This window comes from Terrapene carolina, unplaced genomic scaffold, assembly GCF_002925995.2.
Source record: "Terrapene carolina triunguis isolate 2854851 unplaced genomic scaffold, T_m_triunguis-2.0 Scaffold67, whole genome shotgun sequence".
Taxonomy (NCBI): Eukaryota; Metazoa; Chordata; order Testudines; family Emydidae; genus Terrapene; species Terrapene triunguis.
Genome location: NW_020664418.1, coordinates 32,059,757 through 32,078,858, shown reverse-complemented (window position 1 = coordinate 32,078,858; position 19,102 = coordinate 32,059,757). Strand labels below are relative to the sequence as shown.

General features: G+C 39.6%; 2 protein-coding genes and 1 long non-coding RNA gene across 8 annotated transcripts in view; 2 read left to right on the top strand and 1 right to left on the bottom strand.

Annotated features, from left to right (window-relative positions):
- The window catches only part of MYEF2 (myelin expression factor 2), a 25,689-nt gene extending 20,161 nt beyond the window's left edge, over positions 1 to 5,528 (top strand). For all 5 annotated transcript variants that reach the window (XM_024200678.2, XM_024200669.2, XM_024200660.2 and 2 more), the window contains 3 exons: positions 1,402 to 1,607; positions 1,688 to 1,739; positions 4,706 to 5,528. In XM_024200678.2, the coding sequence (XP_024056446.1) occupies positions 1,402 to 1,607; positions 1,688 to 1,739; positions 4,706 to 4,869 (422 nt within the window). In that variant the 3' untranslated portion in view covers positions 4,870 to 5,528. The remainder of the gene's footprint in view (positions 1 to 1,401; positions 1,608 to 1,687; positions 1,740 to 4,705) is intronic.
- Positions 5,482 to 15,909, bottom strand: SLC24A5 (solute carrier family 24 member 5). 2 transcript variants are annotated; one of them, XM_024200689.1, is made up of 9 exons: positions 15,756 to 15,909; positions 14,561 to 14,740; positions 13,194 to 13,277; positions 12,986 to 13,089; positions 12,557 to 12,657; positions 11,015 to 11,298; positions 10,059 to 10,265; positions 6,339 to 6,440; positions 5,482 to 5,894 (listed from the first exon to the last, which is right to left on the bottom strand). In XM_024200689.1, exons 1-9 carry the CDS (start codon positions 15,883 to 15,885, stop codon positions 5,572 to 5,574), a joined length of 1,515 nt encoding a protein of 504 aa, XP_024056457.1. In that variant the 5' UTR covers positions 15,886 to 15,909; the 3' UTR covers positions 5,482 to 5,571. The 2 variants fall into 2 exon arrangements, with proteins under 2 accessions (XP_024056457.1, XP_024056467.1); XM_024200699.1 differs by lacking the exon at positions 14,561 to 14,740.
- Position 15,910: 1 nt separating this feature from the next.
- Positions 15,911 to 19,102, top strand: part of LOC112107124 — a 15,671-nt gene continuing 12,479 nt past the window's right edge. Inside the window, exons 1-2 of the long non-coding RNA XR_003899770.1 lie at positions 15,911 to 16,145; positions 17,866 to 17,929. This is a non-coding gene — a long non-coding RNA (uncharacterized LOC112107124). The remainder of the gene's footprint in view (positions 16,146 to 17,865; positions 17,930 to 19,102) is intronic.

Here is a 19,102-nt window from a genome sequence, read left to right as displayed (position 1 = left end):
CCCCCCCCCCCCCCCATGCCCTTTTAGGTTGGTGCCCCCACGATTACAACACAGTGAAATTTCAGATGCAAACATCTGAAAATGTGAAATTGACCAATTTAAAAACCCTCTGGCCGTGAAACTTACCAAAATGGACCATGAATTTAGTAGGGCCCTATTTATATATAAACACGGAGTTTCCTCCTCGTTCACTACATCCTTTCTAACTCTTAATCTGGTGTTGGAATTTGTCTAACTTCTTAGTATGCTAAGTATTTTTGACGAAAGGAGCAGCATTCTGGTAAGCTTTTTGCCAGAAGAAAGATAGGGTGAGTTATTTGTAGGAATCCTACAACTCTGATTTTTCAGTACTGTAATTTTTGCAGTAAGTAAAGCATGCTAGAAACCATCATTTGTGGTCTAGAATTTCAGATGTAATTCAGTTAACTTTTTTGTGTAGAGGTCTAATCCTGAACTTGTGTAAAGGCAACATTCATAGTCAGTAGGCATGACACCTTCACACTGGGATAGTTGAAAGACAGTAATGCCTTGCAATTGGCTATTTTGGGTGGCACATTAGGAAATCCACCTCCTTGATACTCAAGACATGTGGATGAAGTTGAAGCTCCTGCCTTACCTGAATTTTAATTGTGGATTAATAAAATTTTCAATAGGATATTTATCTGAGTGCCAGTAGTTTCACATGCATGACACATACTAATGTGCTTTAAAATAGTATTTAGTGTTGGAAAGTCCAGGCTTCTGATATCAAGTAGGGGCTATTAATGCCAATCCAGTTTAATATCCAAAGAACCCTTTCTTTAGAAGATGATGCCATCAGGTAGGTAAAAGTGTATCTGCATTCAGGAAAACTGACATTTTTTTATTTTGCCTTCCTGGATTATAATGCTCGAATTATCCATGTTCTAAAACTTCTACAAAATTTTCATTTCATCTTTTTGGTCCACTGTATGACTTAGTGAAATTTGAAAATCATTGAACTTTCAATTCCTGTGAGGTTTGTGATGTTACTCATTGGAATGTTTTTTATAGATGCAGTACTAGTCCATCAACACTTCTGTATCTGCTACTTGGTATCTTATTGTACAGTACCGATATTCTGATAATTCAGAAATGTTCAAATAAAAACATTATTTTAGTAACTTGCAAAGAATGTAATAACTGTGATCAGGCTAACATGCTAATATTTGAATCTGCTTGGAGCTTATATGAAATATGACAAACTTCATTATGCTCTGTACTAGATCAGTTTTCTTACCTAAAATGACTGCATTTTCCCTACACAAGAGATCTAATTAGTTAAGTTCACTTATGATACAGCTATAACTTGCATTTAAATTAATATCATGAAGTAAACTTATTTTTATTTCCTGAACATCTTTTCTTCCTCTCTCTGCCTAGGTGGTGGAATGGGTGGTATGAATAGTATGACTGGAGGAATGGGAATGGGGATGGATCGGATGAGCTCCAGTTTTGATCGAATGGGACCAGCTATGGGAGCTGGCCTGGACAGGAACATTGATATGGATCGAGGATTTGTGGCTGGCCCGATGGGAAGTGGTGTGAGAGAGAGAGGTTCTAAAGGCAACCAGATATTTGTCAGAAATGTAAGCATGTGAATTCAAACGAACAGCTATTTTTTCCACTCTGTGTCTGTATATATTATTAATATCTGTTTTCATTCTAGCTTCCATTTGACTTGACCTGGCAGAAGCTAAAAGAGAAATTCAGTCAGTGTGGTAAGTATATGGAAGGCTGCAAATGTTGTTGTCCTGCATAAGCCATAAAGTAAGAGCTTAACAAATGTCCAGTCTACAGGAACAGTGGGATGTAGTTATTGCCTAGACAAAATGTTAAATAGCCTGAAGAGTAGTCTGGCCAGCCTTATCCTGCACACATACCTTAATTTCTGGGAAAATTACTGTACTAAATTTACCCTTGCGACTTTAGATGTGACTTACAGCTGGAGCCAATTTGTTTTTGTTCAGCTAGATGGGCCTGGTCTATGTATTATCTGAGGGCTGTGGCTTATAAAATAATTCTTGCTATATTGTTTGGCTTTGTGTATGGAAGACGTGCAGGATTGCGGTGGATATTTAACATAGCATTGATTTATGCGGTACTTCGGAACGCCTTTATGGCCCTATTGCTAAAAATGCATGAATCATGGGGCTTAGATGTAAGAACAAACAACTTGTTTCCCCCCTTTGAAAACTCACTTTCTGAACTCCGAACCTAATTGGCTTCTTTTACTTTGCGGGGGGAGAGAGGAGGAAGAAATAATTCTCAGCATAGCACTGCCATCTGATATGTTGAATAGACAGTCAAACATTTGTGCTGTACAAATTTGATAGCTAATGTACATAGGTTTTGTCCAAGCAAATGAAGTTGCAGGTATTCCTGCTTTTGACTTCATGCAAAGATGTTCACTGCTGGGATGTTATGGGTACATCTACAAAGCAAAAAACAACACAAAAAACCTGCGGCAGTGAATCTCAGAGCCCAGGTCAACTGACTTGGGCTGGCACTACAGGGCTAAAAATAGCAGAGTAGACACTCCTGCTTCAGCTCTGAAACTTGGGGGCGGGTATGGGAACCTCAGGGCCTGGGCTCCAGCTTGAGTGGGAACATCTATATTGCTGTTTTTAGCCCTGTAGTGCAAGCCCAAGTCAGTTGACCCAGATTTTGAGACTTACTGCTATAGGGGGTGTGTGGGGTTTTTCTCCCCCCTCCCCGTGTTGATGTAACCTCTGAGACTGTGTTTATGCTACTTGGCAGGAGTGCATAAGATAGTTTACTATTTTCCAGTCTCTTGCGGCTATTTTTGTACCTAAACTTTCTTCCTCTTGGCTATCTTCAAGTTTTACTGTTGTGCCTAGAACCAATTGTACTTGGCGTTGTACGAACATAAAACAAAAGATAGTCTCTGCCCCAAACAGTAGTAACCATTTTTTGCAAGTGCGCTAATCTTAATAGCTGCCTTCTTTCCATGTGTAACCGTGGTAACGTTGCATCTTAAAATTAAGAGAATTTTGTGAACATTGGAAGAATGTGGAATTAAACTGTGGAAAAACCTTTACAAGCCATTCTGCAAATATTAGTATAAAGGAGAAGCAGGGAGGGGAACTAAGGAGAAGTATGAAAACAGAATCTCTGTTTAAGGGTTGTCTAAATACAGTTTTTTGTACTGCTTTAGCTATATCAGTTTCTAAACCAATAATACTGGTACAACCGCCTAGTGTAGATGCAGTTATACAGTTATAAAGGTGCTTTTACCAGAATAGTTTTTATCCATAAATTTATAGAAATAAGCTATACTGAAAAGAATCTTTACCTGTGCCCACAGTATCCCTGTTTCTAAACAATGCAATTTCTGTTCGGATTTAACTAGATGAGCCCTAGAAATGCATCTGCTTTTCTTTGACAATCTTCACAGCAGCTAACGTAGTAATTGTTGAATGATTTTAAGAAAAGAATGATTAGTACAAATCAGAAAAATCTGTACATCATGCAAATATCATTAAGGGACTACAAAGAATATCTGTCTCTAAATGTTTCATCTCTTTCTGTGAAAAGTCAGTCTTATATTGTGAGTCTCTTAAAAATGAGGCCTACATTTTAGAGAGGCTTGCCTACTTTTGGTGGCTTGGCTGTATTAGCATGGTGTAGCTCAGGGGTCGGCAACGTTCGGCACATGGCCCGTCCCGGGCCAATGGGGGCGGCGAGAAGCGGTGTGGGCAAGCGATGTGCTGGCCGTGGCTTCTCGCCGCCCCCGTTGGCCCGGGACGGCGAACTGCGGCCAGTGGGGGCCGCCATCGGCCAAACCTGCCGCGTCAGCAGGTAAATAAAACTGGCCCGGCCCACCAGGGTGCTTACCCTGGCGAGCCGCGTGCCGAATGTTGCCGACCCCTGGTGTAGCTAAAAGGATAGCTCATTATGAAATGTCTTTCTTAAAACACCCAGTTAATGACTAGTTTTCTGTCTTGAGTGCTTTTTGAAATCTTGCATCTTCTAAAGAAGTGTATTGAGGATAAAGGAATGTCCATTCATGAAAAGTCATCTAATTCTTATTTCAGTAATCACTCCAGTAACGGAACTTCCACTCCATTTGATCTGTACTATGATTGTTTTACTGTAACATGCACCTAGTAAGTAATCACCATGTGATTGCTAGCATCTTTAAACTGCCCGATAGCTCAAATTGTGGCTGAAAGGGGCTCAAAACTGGTCTTATTCTAATAGGATTCTCTGTTTGTGCAACTGAGCTTAATTAATTCAAGCAAAAGCATGTTTAATTCTATACTGGTATGAGACAAGGACTGTTGCTATTTGTGTAGACCAGGGAGTTTTCATACTCTGATTCTTGTCTGCTGTATTGACACTTATGTTTCCTTTCAATAAGTAAACACTACCTGAATGTATTGGAATAGCAACTCTTATGTTTTAATTATTTTTTTTATAAAAATGTAAGTTGACACCTCAGATTGACCCAAAGATTCAGTCTGCTGTAAGATGGATGCAAGCTTTATACTTGGTTAGTCCATTTGATGGTAGTATGTTTTTAGATTGTATTTTAACATCGAAGCTTAGATACTTCCTAAAAATTTTTTTTTAAATGTCTTTCTACCTCAATCTGTCATTGGATCTCTAACTTGGTAGTGCAATGTAGCCTTTATAGTAACTGCTGTTTAACTTATTTATTCAGGTCATGTAATGTTTGCTGAAATAAAAATGGAGAATGGAAAATCAAAAGGCTGTGGAACAGTCAGGTTTGACTCACCAGAATCTGCTGAAAAAGCCTGTAGAATAATGAACGGCATAAAAATCAATGGCAGAGAAATTGATGTACGCTTGGATCGCAATGCATAATTTAAAACTGTGTTCAGGAACATTCCTATGTCTGTTTAGCTTCTATATCCTAGTAAGTCATTTTTAGTAACATTGTATGCTTACAAAAGCGGTAAAAACAAACTTTTAAATCCCACCAGCCTTTAACAGTATAGTGTTTAATATACTGTGATTCTTGTTAACTAAATCTTACTATGTTTGGTTTTTAAGGACAGTTTGCCCGATTTTCAGAGGTACTGAACACCTGCAGTCCCCTTAAAGACAGCAGAAGCTGTGGATGCTTGGCACCTCTGGAAAATTAGGCCAAGTGTCTCTAGTCATTCAGTTTAAATGAATGGTTATACTGTTTTTAATAAAATAAGCCATTTTCTCTGTTCTCAAGATTGCATAGTGGGATTTGTTTAGTGTTTCAGATTCCCTCAGCTCGTATCAACATTGTAATGTAAAAAATTAGATGTCCCTTCCAGAATTTTGGTTTTATATATGCATTGTAGTCACACTGTAATTCTTGACTCTAAAAAAAAAAAGAAAAAAGAAAAAAGGGCTCCAATTAGGCTGTGATGTTGTTTTATTTTTAAGATTACTTTTATGCCATGATTTAGAACTTCTGTAAATAAGTTTTAGAGCCCAAAGGGAGTTTTGGATTTTTTTTATTTGACTAAATGAAGAAATTGATCCTCTCTCATTGTTTTGTGTCTTCCTCAGTACAGTCACTGGCTAAAACTAGCCACCACAGACCTTTACAGGATTGTTCCCTATGATCCCAAGTTCATATAAAATTGACAGAATAGCAAATGCTAAGTACATTACTAGACAGATTGCTCCCAGTTTTTTATCTAACTTCCAACCATTCAGGTGAACTGCCAGAAAAATAAAAATAATGGAACAAATAAGAGAAATTGCTGTGTAAGTCAAACCACTGCTATTCACTTCCACAGGTGCTGATGTATCTATGAAGGCAGTTTTTATAAACCAAGGTAATCCCAAACACAGCATATCGAATACATTGGATCCTACAATGTTAGACATAGCCATATCTCCTTTTCCTGAAAAACAAAAAACACCGAGTGTTCATTTAATTTTATTGCACTGTAGAAAGAATTTTCTAAGCATCTCCCTAAACTACGAGCATCTATATCGAGATCACTTGATAAAGTAAGCTATATACCACCGGCTAAAATCAATCCTGTTGGAACACAATTAAACTTGCAGTTTTATAGTAGTCATAATTCTTGTTCAACAGCAATCAAACTTTTCCTAAAATGTTTGATATATTTTTTTTTAACTTTAAATTTTAGAAGGCTAAGCTACAATGACTTTAGGTGAACTTCAGTATTTAATACTAATGAATTTTGTTTTAGACACTCAAAACAGTGGCAGCTTTATGACTTGCTCTGTGAACCTTTCAGAAATATCTGTGTTGAGACCTCTCTGCCCTAGCTCCTAAAACAAGTTCTTAATGGAGTGAGCATGAATGCTGAAATTCTTACCTTTCCTAGCCACCAGTACGCTTGCAACTGTGTCTGGTATGCTTGTCCCTGCTGCTAGTAATGTAAGACCCATTACTGTCTCTGGAATTGCCAGCGTATCACCTGTAGTGAATAAACAAGTAACAACACATTTCATAGGTGAAGTCTGGTCCGAGGACACTGCTACATATGTTTTTACCAGAGAAAGAAAGGATTGGTATTTGTATGCTAATTCTAAAAGGAATCCATGCGAGCCAGTAAGAATTCAGGATAGCTTAACTTTATTTACTGAAATCTTGCAGGCTTGACACTGATTTCGTTTAAACTTTTTTACTAGCCAGTGGTTATTTACTAATGGAACAAGCACCTTCAGTAACATGATGTGGAATTCGTTTTCCGTTTGAAAATAAATATGCCCACTCAGCTAGAGGTAGGAGGCTATTACTGACTTCCTGCAGATACAGTAAAAGTTAGAGGTTTCTGACAATTGTGACACTTTTTTGAACTGCTGAAAATAGACTAATCCCTTGTGTTCTTTGGGCATTTTATCACATGAATTCTGGAAGTCACATGAAGCAGTAACCCCTTTAATCATTCACTCTTGAAAAAAGCACATGAACTCCCTGGGAAGACATATGAAAAGACTTTAAATAGTCCTTACTACTGTACTGTCCAAATTCATTGCTGTGAAACTTCACTTCTGTCAAAAAATGCAACTTTCCAAGTCTTAGTCATACATAGCAAAATGCTAAGTAAAATATAATTGCAACACTTCTACTTATTTAGAAGCCTACGTTTCCCACAGGTACATACTAGTTTTCTCACATTAACTTCAGTAGCAGTACACTACTTTCTTCCCTGCTAGCAGCCATTAATACTTTGAAAATGGATTAACTCCTACTCTTCATCTTTGTGCTTCAGTTGCTTAACTAAAATTTAAAGATAGAACTGCTTAACTTGGATTTGAATCTATCTTTTGGGGCTAACCTTGAGCAGCCTTTAGTTTTGATTTTACTGTCAAGCAGATGTTGTCATTTGTTTCTCCTAATGCAGTATTCATAAAACTTGGGCAGAAAGTTTGAACGATTTGATCTCTGTTTAAACTCTTAACTTGTTTTTTAATGGATAATTTAATTCACTTTACTGAAAAGTGTATTGTCTACCTCTAAATTTTTTTGTTGTGGGCTTTTCATCCATAATAGTAAGGGTTTTGACAAACAGTAATAAGCAGTTTTGTTAGACTGAATTATTCAGTGGATTGTCTGTAAACTTAGGTGCACTGTAGTTGCATTCCAGATACCAGCTTAGGTCAGTTAGAGGCAAAACTTAAAAATAGGGAATCTAAAACTGCTGCTTCTCTGTTGGAAGGGATTGAAAGTGATTCTGATCTGGAATTTGTAATTGTCCAAACCCTCCCTCCCAAGATTAAGGCATAAGTGTAGGAAGAAAGTCAGCTTGTAAACCAAGAAGGCTAAAAAGTAATGGGCAAGACAAGGGGGAGCTGAAGCATGAATCTCTTAGCCTATGGCACAAAGTGCTAGCTTCTAGCCTTAGAAGGTAAGATTGGAACCTAAATGGAAGTGAGTCTGATCTCTTTCCTCACTACATAGTTTTATCAGCTTCATAGTTCAAGTGCAGATCTAGCCTGGTAAGTGACTATGTAAAGATGGGACTAATATGTACTAATAGGGAATTTGAACATAAGACCGGCCATACTGGGTCAGACCAAAGGTCCATCTAGCCCCAGCATCCTGTCTTCCGATAGTGGCCGATACCAGGTGCCCCAAAGGGAATGAACAGAACAGGTAATCATCAAGTGATCCATCCTGTCGCACATTCCCAGCTTCTGGCAAACAGGCTAGGGACACCATCCCTACCCATCCTGGCTAATAGCCATTGAAAGACCTATCCTCCATGAATTTATCAATTTTTGTTGTTAGATTCTATTCGTATGCACCAGAATTAAGTTCCAGTATGTTAAACCTGTACAAACCCTTTGAAGTTCAGGGGCAGGATAGGTGTTAGTGCATTACCTTTTACAAAAACTGATTTATGAAAAGAAAAGAACCCAGGTTGAATATGCAGGGCTATCAAAAGCTTTATATTGTAGACAGAACAAACAGTTTGAAGTCAGTGAGAGACAGACTCCCTCCCAATACCACTTTTAATCACTTTTCAAAGTAGACCAGCACTCTACCCTGTTTGAAACTTTGGCATACTCACTTTCACATTGTCATGGCTCTAACTAGCAGATCAGCAATCCCTCTCGCCTGCAATATGGGAAAGCTTGTCAAAGATTCCTAGCTCACTACACTAACTTACCTGCTTTTACCTAGTTATGAGTAGGATGTGTTTTATAAACAATGAGTGAATGTAGTAGGGGCTGAATTACCTCTATCAGTACACTAGACCACTTAACAGCTAGTTGTTTAATTTTGGTTGTATCAAACTACACAAACCTCTGTTGGCAGGATTGTTTTTCCTTATTTAAGATATTCAATTAGAATTAATTCAAAACCAATTTGGATGTGAATTAGTAGACTACATAGGCAGACTTAAAGTGAGCTACAAAGGAGAAATGCAAGGGTTGTATACCCCTCCCCCCCCCCTTGCTTTTTGAGATGTAAAGCTTGAAAGGCTTGTCAGTTTTCAGCTTGTTCTTAAAATTTGAAATTTCACGTCTACCCTGAAAGCTATGACTGGAGAACTAGTCGAGTTATGCCATGTGACTGAAAGTTGAGCAACTGAAAGGGGGAAAACAGTTTAATCAGCATTCAGAAACATTTTTTTGCTTTTACACCTATTTAACTCCCATTGCTAAAACGCTGAGGAGACAGGATGACTTAGAGACTTAACACTTCTGCCCCTTCACTTCAGATGTGAGTTTATGAGACTGCCAGAAAGTACTCTCATTTTCCCTGAGTTTGCTAGACACTCTGATTTTAAAGGTTTAAATCTCTCTCACACACACAATTCAAGCCTCCCCATCAGAGCAGCAAAATAGGCAAACCGCAAACTTGTTAAAACCCTTTACTTGTCACTAAAGGTACTAAAATAAATTCATTTCTTTAAATGACCATTATTGATCTTTGCCTCCTAATTGATGCTTGCAAGGAAATGATGTTTAAAGTTAAGTGATAACTGCTCTTGTATGAGAGAAACTCAACCTTTATCTCCAGTCTTGACAGATAAATTTGGTAATTTTGATACCTGCTTGGTAAATCAGTTTAAAATAATGCTATACATGTAATGCTGTTTAAGATCTTAATGTTAGGTAGAACAAATCCTTAATTTTCTGAACAACTTGAGCAATGAGGTTGTAAATATTTTTTCTCAAATGCATTCATTGTTACATAGCCACGTGAGCAGATGCCCATCACCTAGATTGGGAAGGCTGATGGTGCAGCACAATGGTACAGCCAAGGTCAATTTCCAGAAAATATTCTTCTAGGGAAATATCAGATGGAGAAAGGAAGTCAACTATGAAAACTTCTCAATACAGTCTTTAGGTAGCTCTGAACTAGCCCTTTTCAAAGCAGTAATAGCTGAATTATCTTGTCAACCACTTTTATGGGGCAGTGGGTGGGAGAGGAACTTGAACTATGAACATGCAATCTGAGGCTAAGCTTTTTCAGGAGAGTACCCTCCCCAGTTGTGGAAAAGGAAACTAGATGGGAAAAATCATTCATTCCTCAGTGATTGAGTCAGTTGACATGATATAGCAGCAAGTAAAGTACATACCCACTATTGTTACCATCCATACAAGGACATATGTAAATGCAGAAATCCACACAGCTGACATGAAAAATGTCACCATGAACCAGTTTTTCCAAAACTGTCTTCTGCAGTCTGGTGTGGTCAAATAGAGTAGTGTAATAATAGGAAGAGATAACACCCAGAAAATTCTTTTTAAATCTGCTTCAGGGATGGTGAAGACACTTGGAGGATCTGTTGGAGATTAAAAGGTAAACCATTTTAAACTATCCCTGTAATGAGGCTATGTTTGTGTATAATCTGATAAGCTGACTCGTAAGAATGATGGGCAAAAGCATACAAAAATACAGTCTCAAACAAGTTTTCCCTTTCTTTCGTCACTAGGAAAAGCCCCGAGTTATTTTGCTTACTTGAGTAACCTGAGCTTCTTTGTAATGGGTTTGTTTGGTGCTTTCTTAGTGAGTAACTAGGTCCATAAGTGAAGTTTTTTCATAGGTACCTGATGATTAGTCACATCAGGCGGTCACTTTCTTTTTTAAATTCCTACCTCAGAAGTGTTAGTCAAATCCATACTATAGCACATTTTGTGGGGCTATAAAACTGCCCGTTTCACAGAACACCAGTATCACACAGTTAGTGCAGGTGGCAGTTATATCAAATGAAAGACTTATCAGCTGAGCCATTGAGAAGTTTCAAATATGCACTTCAAAGAATCTCAAGGAAAGTTACTCTACTCATCATTCATAGTTCTTCTGTGGCTCAAATGAATGACTGCTTTGGCATTCTTCCAGTGGATAACTTTATATAACCAGCTCTGTGTTTTGATTTTGCTAAAGGTCAGATTCCAAGAAGGAATAGTAGTGTATTAAACTCAACTAGAGTTCTTTCTTAGTCTAAACCATTTGAAATTAATCTTACAATTTACTCAACCCCCGTTCCCATAATTAGAGACAAACGTAGACTGGTAGAGGCTGTATTAATACCTTCAGAAATTTCATCAAGCCCATGTAAACTTATAGAAAGTTGTGAGTAGTCTGATTCATCATGAAAAATTCCACTATCGATTCTTGATTGTCGACAAATTAGTGGTTCACATTCTTCCTTCCAGCCAATTAATGGCTGCTGTTCAGTGTTTTCTTCCATAGCTTTTGCAAAACAAGTACAGCAGGGACTAAACTTCTTCATAATATATTGATTGATTTTAATATCAAAACACAGCACCAGAATATATAACCCATAAATCAGCAGCAGGGAAGCACCTTCATACCTAGAATAAAAATTGGATTTTACATAAAAATCCAACTCATTTTTATCTTCAGTTATTTTTAAAGAAATTGATTTTAAAAAAGCTGTTTTAGCTTAGTAATAAGTGACTGCCCACTCAGGAGACAATTAATTGGCTTTGGCAGCAGAAGGAAAATAAGTGGAAACAATTAAACATATTTCCCCAATGCAGATTATTAAAGATTTCTAATTTACAAGGGGACACGTTATGTATAGATACCATAATGGAGACTAATGTTTCTTCTTATTTTACAGCAATTTGATTAATAGACTACAGCCCCCAGTTTCACAAACACTTATCTGTGAAAGTATTCTATAGTCTTATAGAACTACTCATGAGTAAACATTTGCAAGATTGAATCCTATTATGTTAATCAACAGAAGGCATGGTCTGAGCTCTAGGAACTTCAGAGTTCTATTCCTGGGTTTAGCTAATCTGCTAAAGGCTACACAGAGAAACTAGTCCAAATATCTTCTGGTGCAAATGGGTGCAACTCCATTGACTTAAGTAGTGTTGTCCCTTTATATTAGAACTGAGCCCACTATTTGTAAACTCAGCTCACAAGGATGTTGAGGATTTTAATGGTCTTTGAAGATAAAAATGCCAATGAGTGCAATTATTTAATAATGAACATGGAATAATGACAGTTGGTAGGTGCTTCCATTACCCAGTGAAAGAAAAACCTAAAAATTCAGATCTCATGCATATTGCAGGCTAATTTATGTGGGAAAGAAAAGTGGAGGCTGAATGGTTCAGGAAATTGGTAATTAAAGACTAAAGCCTCTCCTAGGTTCAAATCCAATCGAGGTCAATATTGACTGAAAATAGTTACCATTGGATAGTTCAGCACTACATATGAGTTACTCTGTCCATTTGATAGTGGACAACTGTCTCAAGTCAGGTGCACAAAAGAGGTTAAAGGAACAGACTGAAGACTAATGGTTGTGCAAGGGAGGGGACACCAGAACAGGTTTGAAGTGCAGTGCAAGGAAGCCTATGCTGGTTGAGATTTATAAGCAGGAATCCACAGTATGGTTAATGTAACAGCCTTCATGAACACTGAATTCAGTATACAATTCTTAAAGCCAACAAGATATTCATATTTGTGAATGTACAATACAATTAACTTCAGATTGGGATACTTGAGGTTAATGCTTGATGGAAAAAGTGACAAAATAAATTTATTTTTACACACACTAATTTCCAGTCAACATGAACTTAACACAAATTGTGCACTTACCAGTAAATTCTGCTGTCAAATATCATTGCAAGGACTGCTGCTGCACTAATTGCATATGCCAAACAGTCTCTAAACAGTGGCCAACAAGACAGCCTCGAAACCTGCAGGACACAAATTACTTTTTCAAATCTGTTGTAGTTCTTTCACCAAGTACTGAACATGCTGCCTTAATGTTTCTGTATTGAAATGTGACTAACTTGGTTCTTAGGAAATGATTTAAATGTAGTAACTCAAAAGTAACCAGTGTGGTTTTTTTTTTAAATCTTATTGGGGAGTTATCTTCTGATTGATTACATGCTGTTTTGCTACTGAGTAATAAATTGAACTGTTATCATACTAAACTTGCTTTATGGCTTTTGTCAGTAAACCATAGGAAGTTACAATTATTTGGCTCTAAAGAGAGCAGAATTAGATCAGTGTTTTACGTACCACGCTAGATAACAACCCACAAGCTGCACAGATACCAAGAAGGTTATAGATTGCAGATCCAAGGATGGTGCTAATTCCAATGTCTCCCTTTGTCACGAATACCCCTGTAAGCAAAATAGTGTTTAACATAGTTAATTTCCGCTGTTCAGTTTTTTTAGGAGAAGGGGCGATTATATATTCTGAATTGTTAAACAATTGTTCGTTTTACCTAGAAAAGCAGTGACCAATTCAGGAGCAGAGCTACCAGCTGCCATAAAAGTTGCTCCAGCAACATCCTGAGAGAGGCCAAGGGCTGAAGAGGGAATAAAATAATTACTATTAAACAAAAGTTACACCTCTAGTCTACACACACTACTTACAACTAATGTGTAAAAAGTACGGTAGCTCCTTACATTATTGGGAACCACAAAATCAACATTCTTAGCAGAAGAAAATTAATTTGTTATAGAATAAGCTATAATACAGATGCTTGGAGACCTTTGTTTGAATGTCAGTAAGACAACTGATCAAGAACTTCATTTATAAACTTTTCTAAAGATGGGTGCATAGGTTTAGGTGTTGAAATAGTTTTTGCTCTAATATAAGTGCACAAGATTTATAAACTTGTAGGATTGGGACCTTTATTTGTGGATGAAAAATTTAAAGTCAGATTAAATCCAAGTTCATTGATGCTCTAGATGTTACTTGTTTGTATCTACTTTTGTGAGAAAAATACACTCAAGTCAAGCATCAGCAACTCAGTGAAGCATAAAACACCTAACACCAGCCTTAGGACTTCCCTGAATTAATTCCTGTTTGAACTAGAGCAAACCTTTTTGAAAAAAATCCAATCTAGATTTAAAAACTTCTAGTGATGGAGATTCCCCTACAGCCCTCGGTAAATTGTTCCAATGGTTAATTACCCTATTACAATGTGCGCCTTTATTTAGAGTCTGAATTTGTCTAGTTTCAGCTTCCAGCCATTAGATATTGTTACACTTTGCTTGTTACATTGAAGAGCACTGTATTATAAATTATTGTTCCCTATGTAGATACTTGGATTGTTAGTAAATCACCCTGTAACCATCTATTTGATAAAACTAAATATATTGAATTTCTTAACTCTTTCACTATAAGTAACGTTTAAAGGATTAGAAATCATTCTGTGGCTGTTTTCTGAACACTCCAATTTATCAACATGATGCATACAAGAGGAATCCCATTGGTACTAGTGTGTGTTTGTTAAACTTTTCTGCAGGAACCAGTGTCCTGGGAAAAGCTATCTGCCTTAGTCTAGGACATCTGGTACTTTCATTTTTTAAATCACTTTAAAGTTAATCACTTTATTTACAATATTTTTCTTTTTAGTGTTAAGCCTGGATGTCCATATTAAATCTCCTACACTCCTGTAGTTTACCAGCCTTAAGCCCACTCTGTCTGTACACTGTTTCCCAACTAAGCTAAATATTGAATGTTGAACTTTCTGCCCTCATTTCTAAGTTGCACTCATATTGTCAAACTCTGCAAAGTGAATAATCTTGCCAAGAGCGGTTCAATTTTACAGAAATGATTACTAGGACTTAAAAAATAACTTACATTCACTAATGCTCTCTAGAGAAGGAAGGAAGTAATCATCACACACAATGGATACAGCCATAAACATGTAAAGGATAATTATGAAATAGATAATGATCCCCCCATCTTCTCTCTCCTGTTGTGTAAAAAATGCGTCAGGAAATTCCGATGAGGGAGGGGGGATGCATTGTGTTTTATTTTCTGAAAAGAGAATACAAAGGTCTTGTGCATATTATCAAATATTGTCTTCTCCCCCAGCTACAAAACTTTCGAGGATGTTTTCAATGGAATTCTGGGTAGGTGGAACATATGAACCTATTTTAAATGATTTGTTCTTAATTGTTGGAAGCCCCAGACAGAGAACTGTTGCAATACACATAAGGGGATAGGGATATTGCCAATGTTTCATTCCTGCACGTAGGGTGACCAGCTATCCTGATTTTATAGGGACAGTCCCAATTTTGGGGTCTTTTTCTTTTATAGGGACAGTCCCAATTTTGGGGTCTTTCTTATATAGGCTCCTATTACCCTGTCCCAATGTTTCACATTTGCTATCTGGTCACCCTACCTGCACACAACACTATGAAACCTACACCAAGGAAAGCCAGCAACCCAAACTTGTTTCCAACCCTTTGCCTAATGAGCCTTTGACACACACCCCTTTATAGAGCAACCAATGTTAAGGTATCCCGAGGTTTCCAGTACAACTGTTTGACCTCCAGTTAAGACTCCAGAAAGGCAAAAAACGGGTGGGTGCCATGTATGGCCGCAGAAGGTTTGCTTAAACGTAGACATTTTCCAATCAGATACAGGTCATGCTCGAGTTATCCTGGCAAAAGAAATAAACGGCTCCCTTCCAACCGCCGGGGAGGAAAACAGCCAGCGAAGGAAGGGGAGAAAACTCAGGACCATACTGAAATAGTTGAACGCATTTGCCTTTCTTAGCAACTACGCTCGTGTGACAAGAAAGGTCCCAGCTCTTTCCGACGCTTCCCCCTGGGCACTGTGTGCATCACGGCTTGATTCGCTGAAAAGCCCCAGTAAACCGAGCGGCCCAGGCGATGGCTAGTCCTGTAGCTACTGCGCTTTTCCCACCCACGCTCCATCCCCGAGCCCCTGTCCGGCGGGGTCCCCTGGCGCACGGGGCGGGGGTTTGGAGCGGAGCCGCTCCCGAGGTGTGAACGCAGCCGGCTGACACTCCGCGCCCCCGGCCTACCTGTGTCCCTGCGGAGCCGCTGGGCGGCAGCGCCCCTGCGAGGCAGGTGAAAGGCGGCCAGAGCCCCCAGGAGCAGCAGGACGGAGGCTGCCCGGCCGCCTCTTGCCCGGTTCCTCCAGCCTCCCTTCATCGCGCCGGCCTCAGCCTCGCACTGAGCCGCCGGGGGAGGCGTAGAGGGGATTAGGGGCCGGCGGGATCATGTGAGGGGGCGGTTTTGGCCGCTCTCCCCGGGCGCGCAGCGGCAAGGAGGCAGGGGGTGGGGAGCTCGCCTCCTGCTGCAGCCCAGGCCCGATGCCGCCAGACCCGGGCTCGTTCTCCCGGCGGCTGGCGCCCCGGACTGCCTGTCCTGGGCCGAACGGGGGACGCCCCACGCTGGGGTGCTGCTGGCAGGTGGGGCTGAGTTTCGGGCCCTCGCTAGTCCCGCGAGGCGGCTGCTCCCCTCCCCCCGGTTCGGTAACGAGCCAGGCCTCGGGCTGGAGTTCCCTTAGCCAAGGCTACCACTGCCAGGGGTAGATACAAGCCGTAGCTAGGACTCCCTCCCCCCGCTTCTCCCAGGAATTGCCCCCAGAGGCGCAGGGCCTAGCCTGCCCACTGAAGGGCGCCAGGCACCAAGTGCAGCACACAAACAGCCCTGAAGTTCTGGGGGAGGCCCGGATCTCGCAATGGGTTCTGAGCCCCTGTGCTCAGGCACAGACAAAGGTCTGTCCGGTTGCAGACTGGAGGCTTTAGCTATTATTACTAACTGCCCTTAGTTTCTGCAACTGTGGAGAAAGCATGTGACGTGTTGGCCACCACCCATCTTGCACTGGTGCAAGCTGCTGAGACTGTGCAAATGTTGGGATGGGAAGGAGATTTAATGTAGGCTGCTCTCATACCAATATGTCTATCTTCCTTGCACCACTCTACAGCCTCAGCTTAGTCCCATTGGGTTGTGATAGAGTTCCCACGCGGGGTGATGCCAATACCAAATTTGTGGGGGAAGAAGACTTCCATACCCGTCAGATGAATTATTCAGCAAGAGTCACAGTGAGACCAAGCACACAGGCCCCTGCTTCAGAGCCTGCAACCCAAACTTGTTTCCATCCCTTTGTCTAATGACCTTTCAACAATTACACACCTGACTTCAATGAAGATTAAATACAAAGCTTTCTTGCTTAAAAATGTATTTTAATAGGTACCACAAAACTCTTGGTTACTCCGAAGGAAAAGCTGAGTTAGGTTTCTATCGAATCAATTTCTAAACTTAGTGTCCATAAATGTTTACTGTCCAATTATGTGAAATGACATTGTAAAGTGCCAATATTGTAACTAGCCATTTCTTAGGAGCAGGGCTAATGCTCACTCACATTTAGATATTTGGGCTTATTTCTCTCGCAAATTGAAAAACATTATTTTGCTTCATTGCATCCTAATCCTTTAAGTGTATTGCTCCTTATTCCCATGCTGTTTTAGCTAATGCATGATCGACCACCGTATAGTATGCATAAAATGTGATGTGGTTTAGTAACTCCACTGCAAAAGTGTGGCAGGGTAAATTTTTTTCCTTTTTATAATAAAAGAGATTGTGTCTACGAAACATCATTAGGACAGGGTGGAGACTGGCAATTAAAAAAAACTATTCTGAACCAGCCCAGTCAGCCATAATAGCTATATCAATCTCCAGCACCTCTTTGTCTCAATATTAAAAACAGTGTGATTGTTCTCTCCCAGAATAGTATAAGTTATAAGGGCCAAGGTTTCAAAAGCGGCTTGTGAGATTGGGTGCTTAACCTGAGACATTTTAAAGGGTGAGTGCTCAGTGTCTTCTGAAAATCAGCCACTCTAAGGTGTGTCAAGTTGGGAACCCAAAATTACTAGCTACTTTTGAAAATCTTGGTAAAAGCTTTACATTGTTTCTCTGACATGAAGAGAGAAAACCAGGGGGTGGAGATGGAAATAATCTTGGCCCTGATAGATTTATCTATAAGGAAACTTAAATCCATATTCTTCTGATTCCTGTTTTTCACTATGGGTGCATTTTTACTAGAGACAAACAGAGGAGGACTTTCTGGAACTGGAACTCTTTCTAGTCACTGTTTAAATTATCTAATTTCCTGCTTCCTCTATGTAGGTCAATAAAGGGGGTCTTCCTACACAAGGTCTCTAGCACCATCCCCTGGGTCTCTTCCATAAAGGTAAGCTGATTGCTCACCCATTACACAATGAATACTGTAATACAGCTTTCTAGTATCCAGTGTGTTTAAAGAGGATCTTTTCAATTCTATTTTTTTTATGGTATCTGTCTTTTATTGGTTGAAATGACATTTGCAGCTCTGATTGAAATGTGTGCTCTAACTGGAACAGAACAGCAATTCTTCTTAGAGTGATTGCTCATATCGATTCCAATTAGGTGCGTGTGTGCCGCGTGCACAGTCGTTGGAAAGTTTTTCCCCTAGCAGCACCCGTCGGGTTGGCTGTGGAGCCCCCTGGAATGGCGCCTCCACAGTGCTCTATATATGACCCTGCCAACCCGTCGCCTTCTCAGTTCCTTCTTGCCACCAGTGACGGTTGTTGGAACTGTGGTGTCTTGCTCAGCAAGCTCTCCACGTTTCCCTAGCTTCTATCTACGTTAGTGTTTGTCTTCCATAGTAAGTTTAGTTAGTTACACTGCTCTACAGCCAAAATGCTTCTGAAATAAATGTAGTCAAACTTTACTAATTCTGGGTCACTGAGAACGAAAATGATGCTTAAAATTGTTGATTGGCTCTAGTTTTCAAGATATGCTATTGGGTCAGTATATACGACCCTTGACTTGGGAATGGCGGAGGATAAGTGAGTTATAAAGGGAAGGGATCTCAATTTAAACCAGAAATGACTAAAATACATCTTTGACTGGATCTATGAATAAATCTATGACTGGGTTTGGACAGTACTTGCTTTTTAGGCAAAACAATGAATGATGCAATCTGAAGCTGGTATTGCGTCATACATGATATGAATGGCATCATGTTATTCCTAGAAGTCATGGATGATGCAATCATAACGAAGCTTACATCACTCTGCTGAACAAATTGCCCTACATCAGCTCTAGAAATCATACGGTGTCGTGCTCTCTTATTTGTCAGTGTTTGATTTTGCAAAGGGACACATTTCTGTTTAGCCTAAGTGAGCAGAGATGCCTCGTACTTGTGTGAACAGTGCAGATAACTTCTGCTATGTTTGTGGTGAAGTGACTTTTGCATCACAAAAGCGCAGTATAACCACTATGGTTAAGAAAGCCTATCACCTTTCTTTTGGCTGCAAAATTGGAGATCAGGACAAGAGGTGGGCCCCACACATATGCTGCAACACTTGTGCAACAAATCTTC

Excerpts from the sequence above, each read along its gene's own strand:
- SLC24A5 (XM_024200689.1), bottom strand. The coding sequence starts at position 15,885 with ATGAAGGGAGGCTGGAGGAACCGGGCAAGAGGCGGCCGGGCAGCCTCC. Across the intron at positions 13,278-14,560 it reads TCTAGAGAGCATTAGTGAAT|CCCTTGGCCTCTCTCAGGAT; the intron begins GTAAGTTATTTT and ends TTCCCTCTTCAG. Across the intron at positions 6,441-10,058 it reads ATGGATGGTAACAATAGTGG|GTGATACGCTGGCAATTCCA; the intron begins GTATGTACTTTA and ends TATTCACTACAG.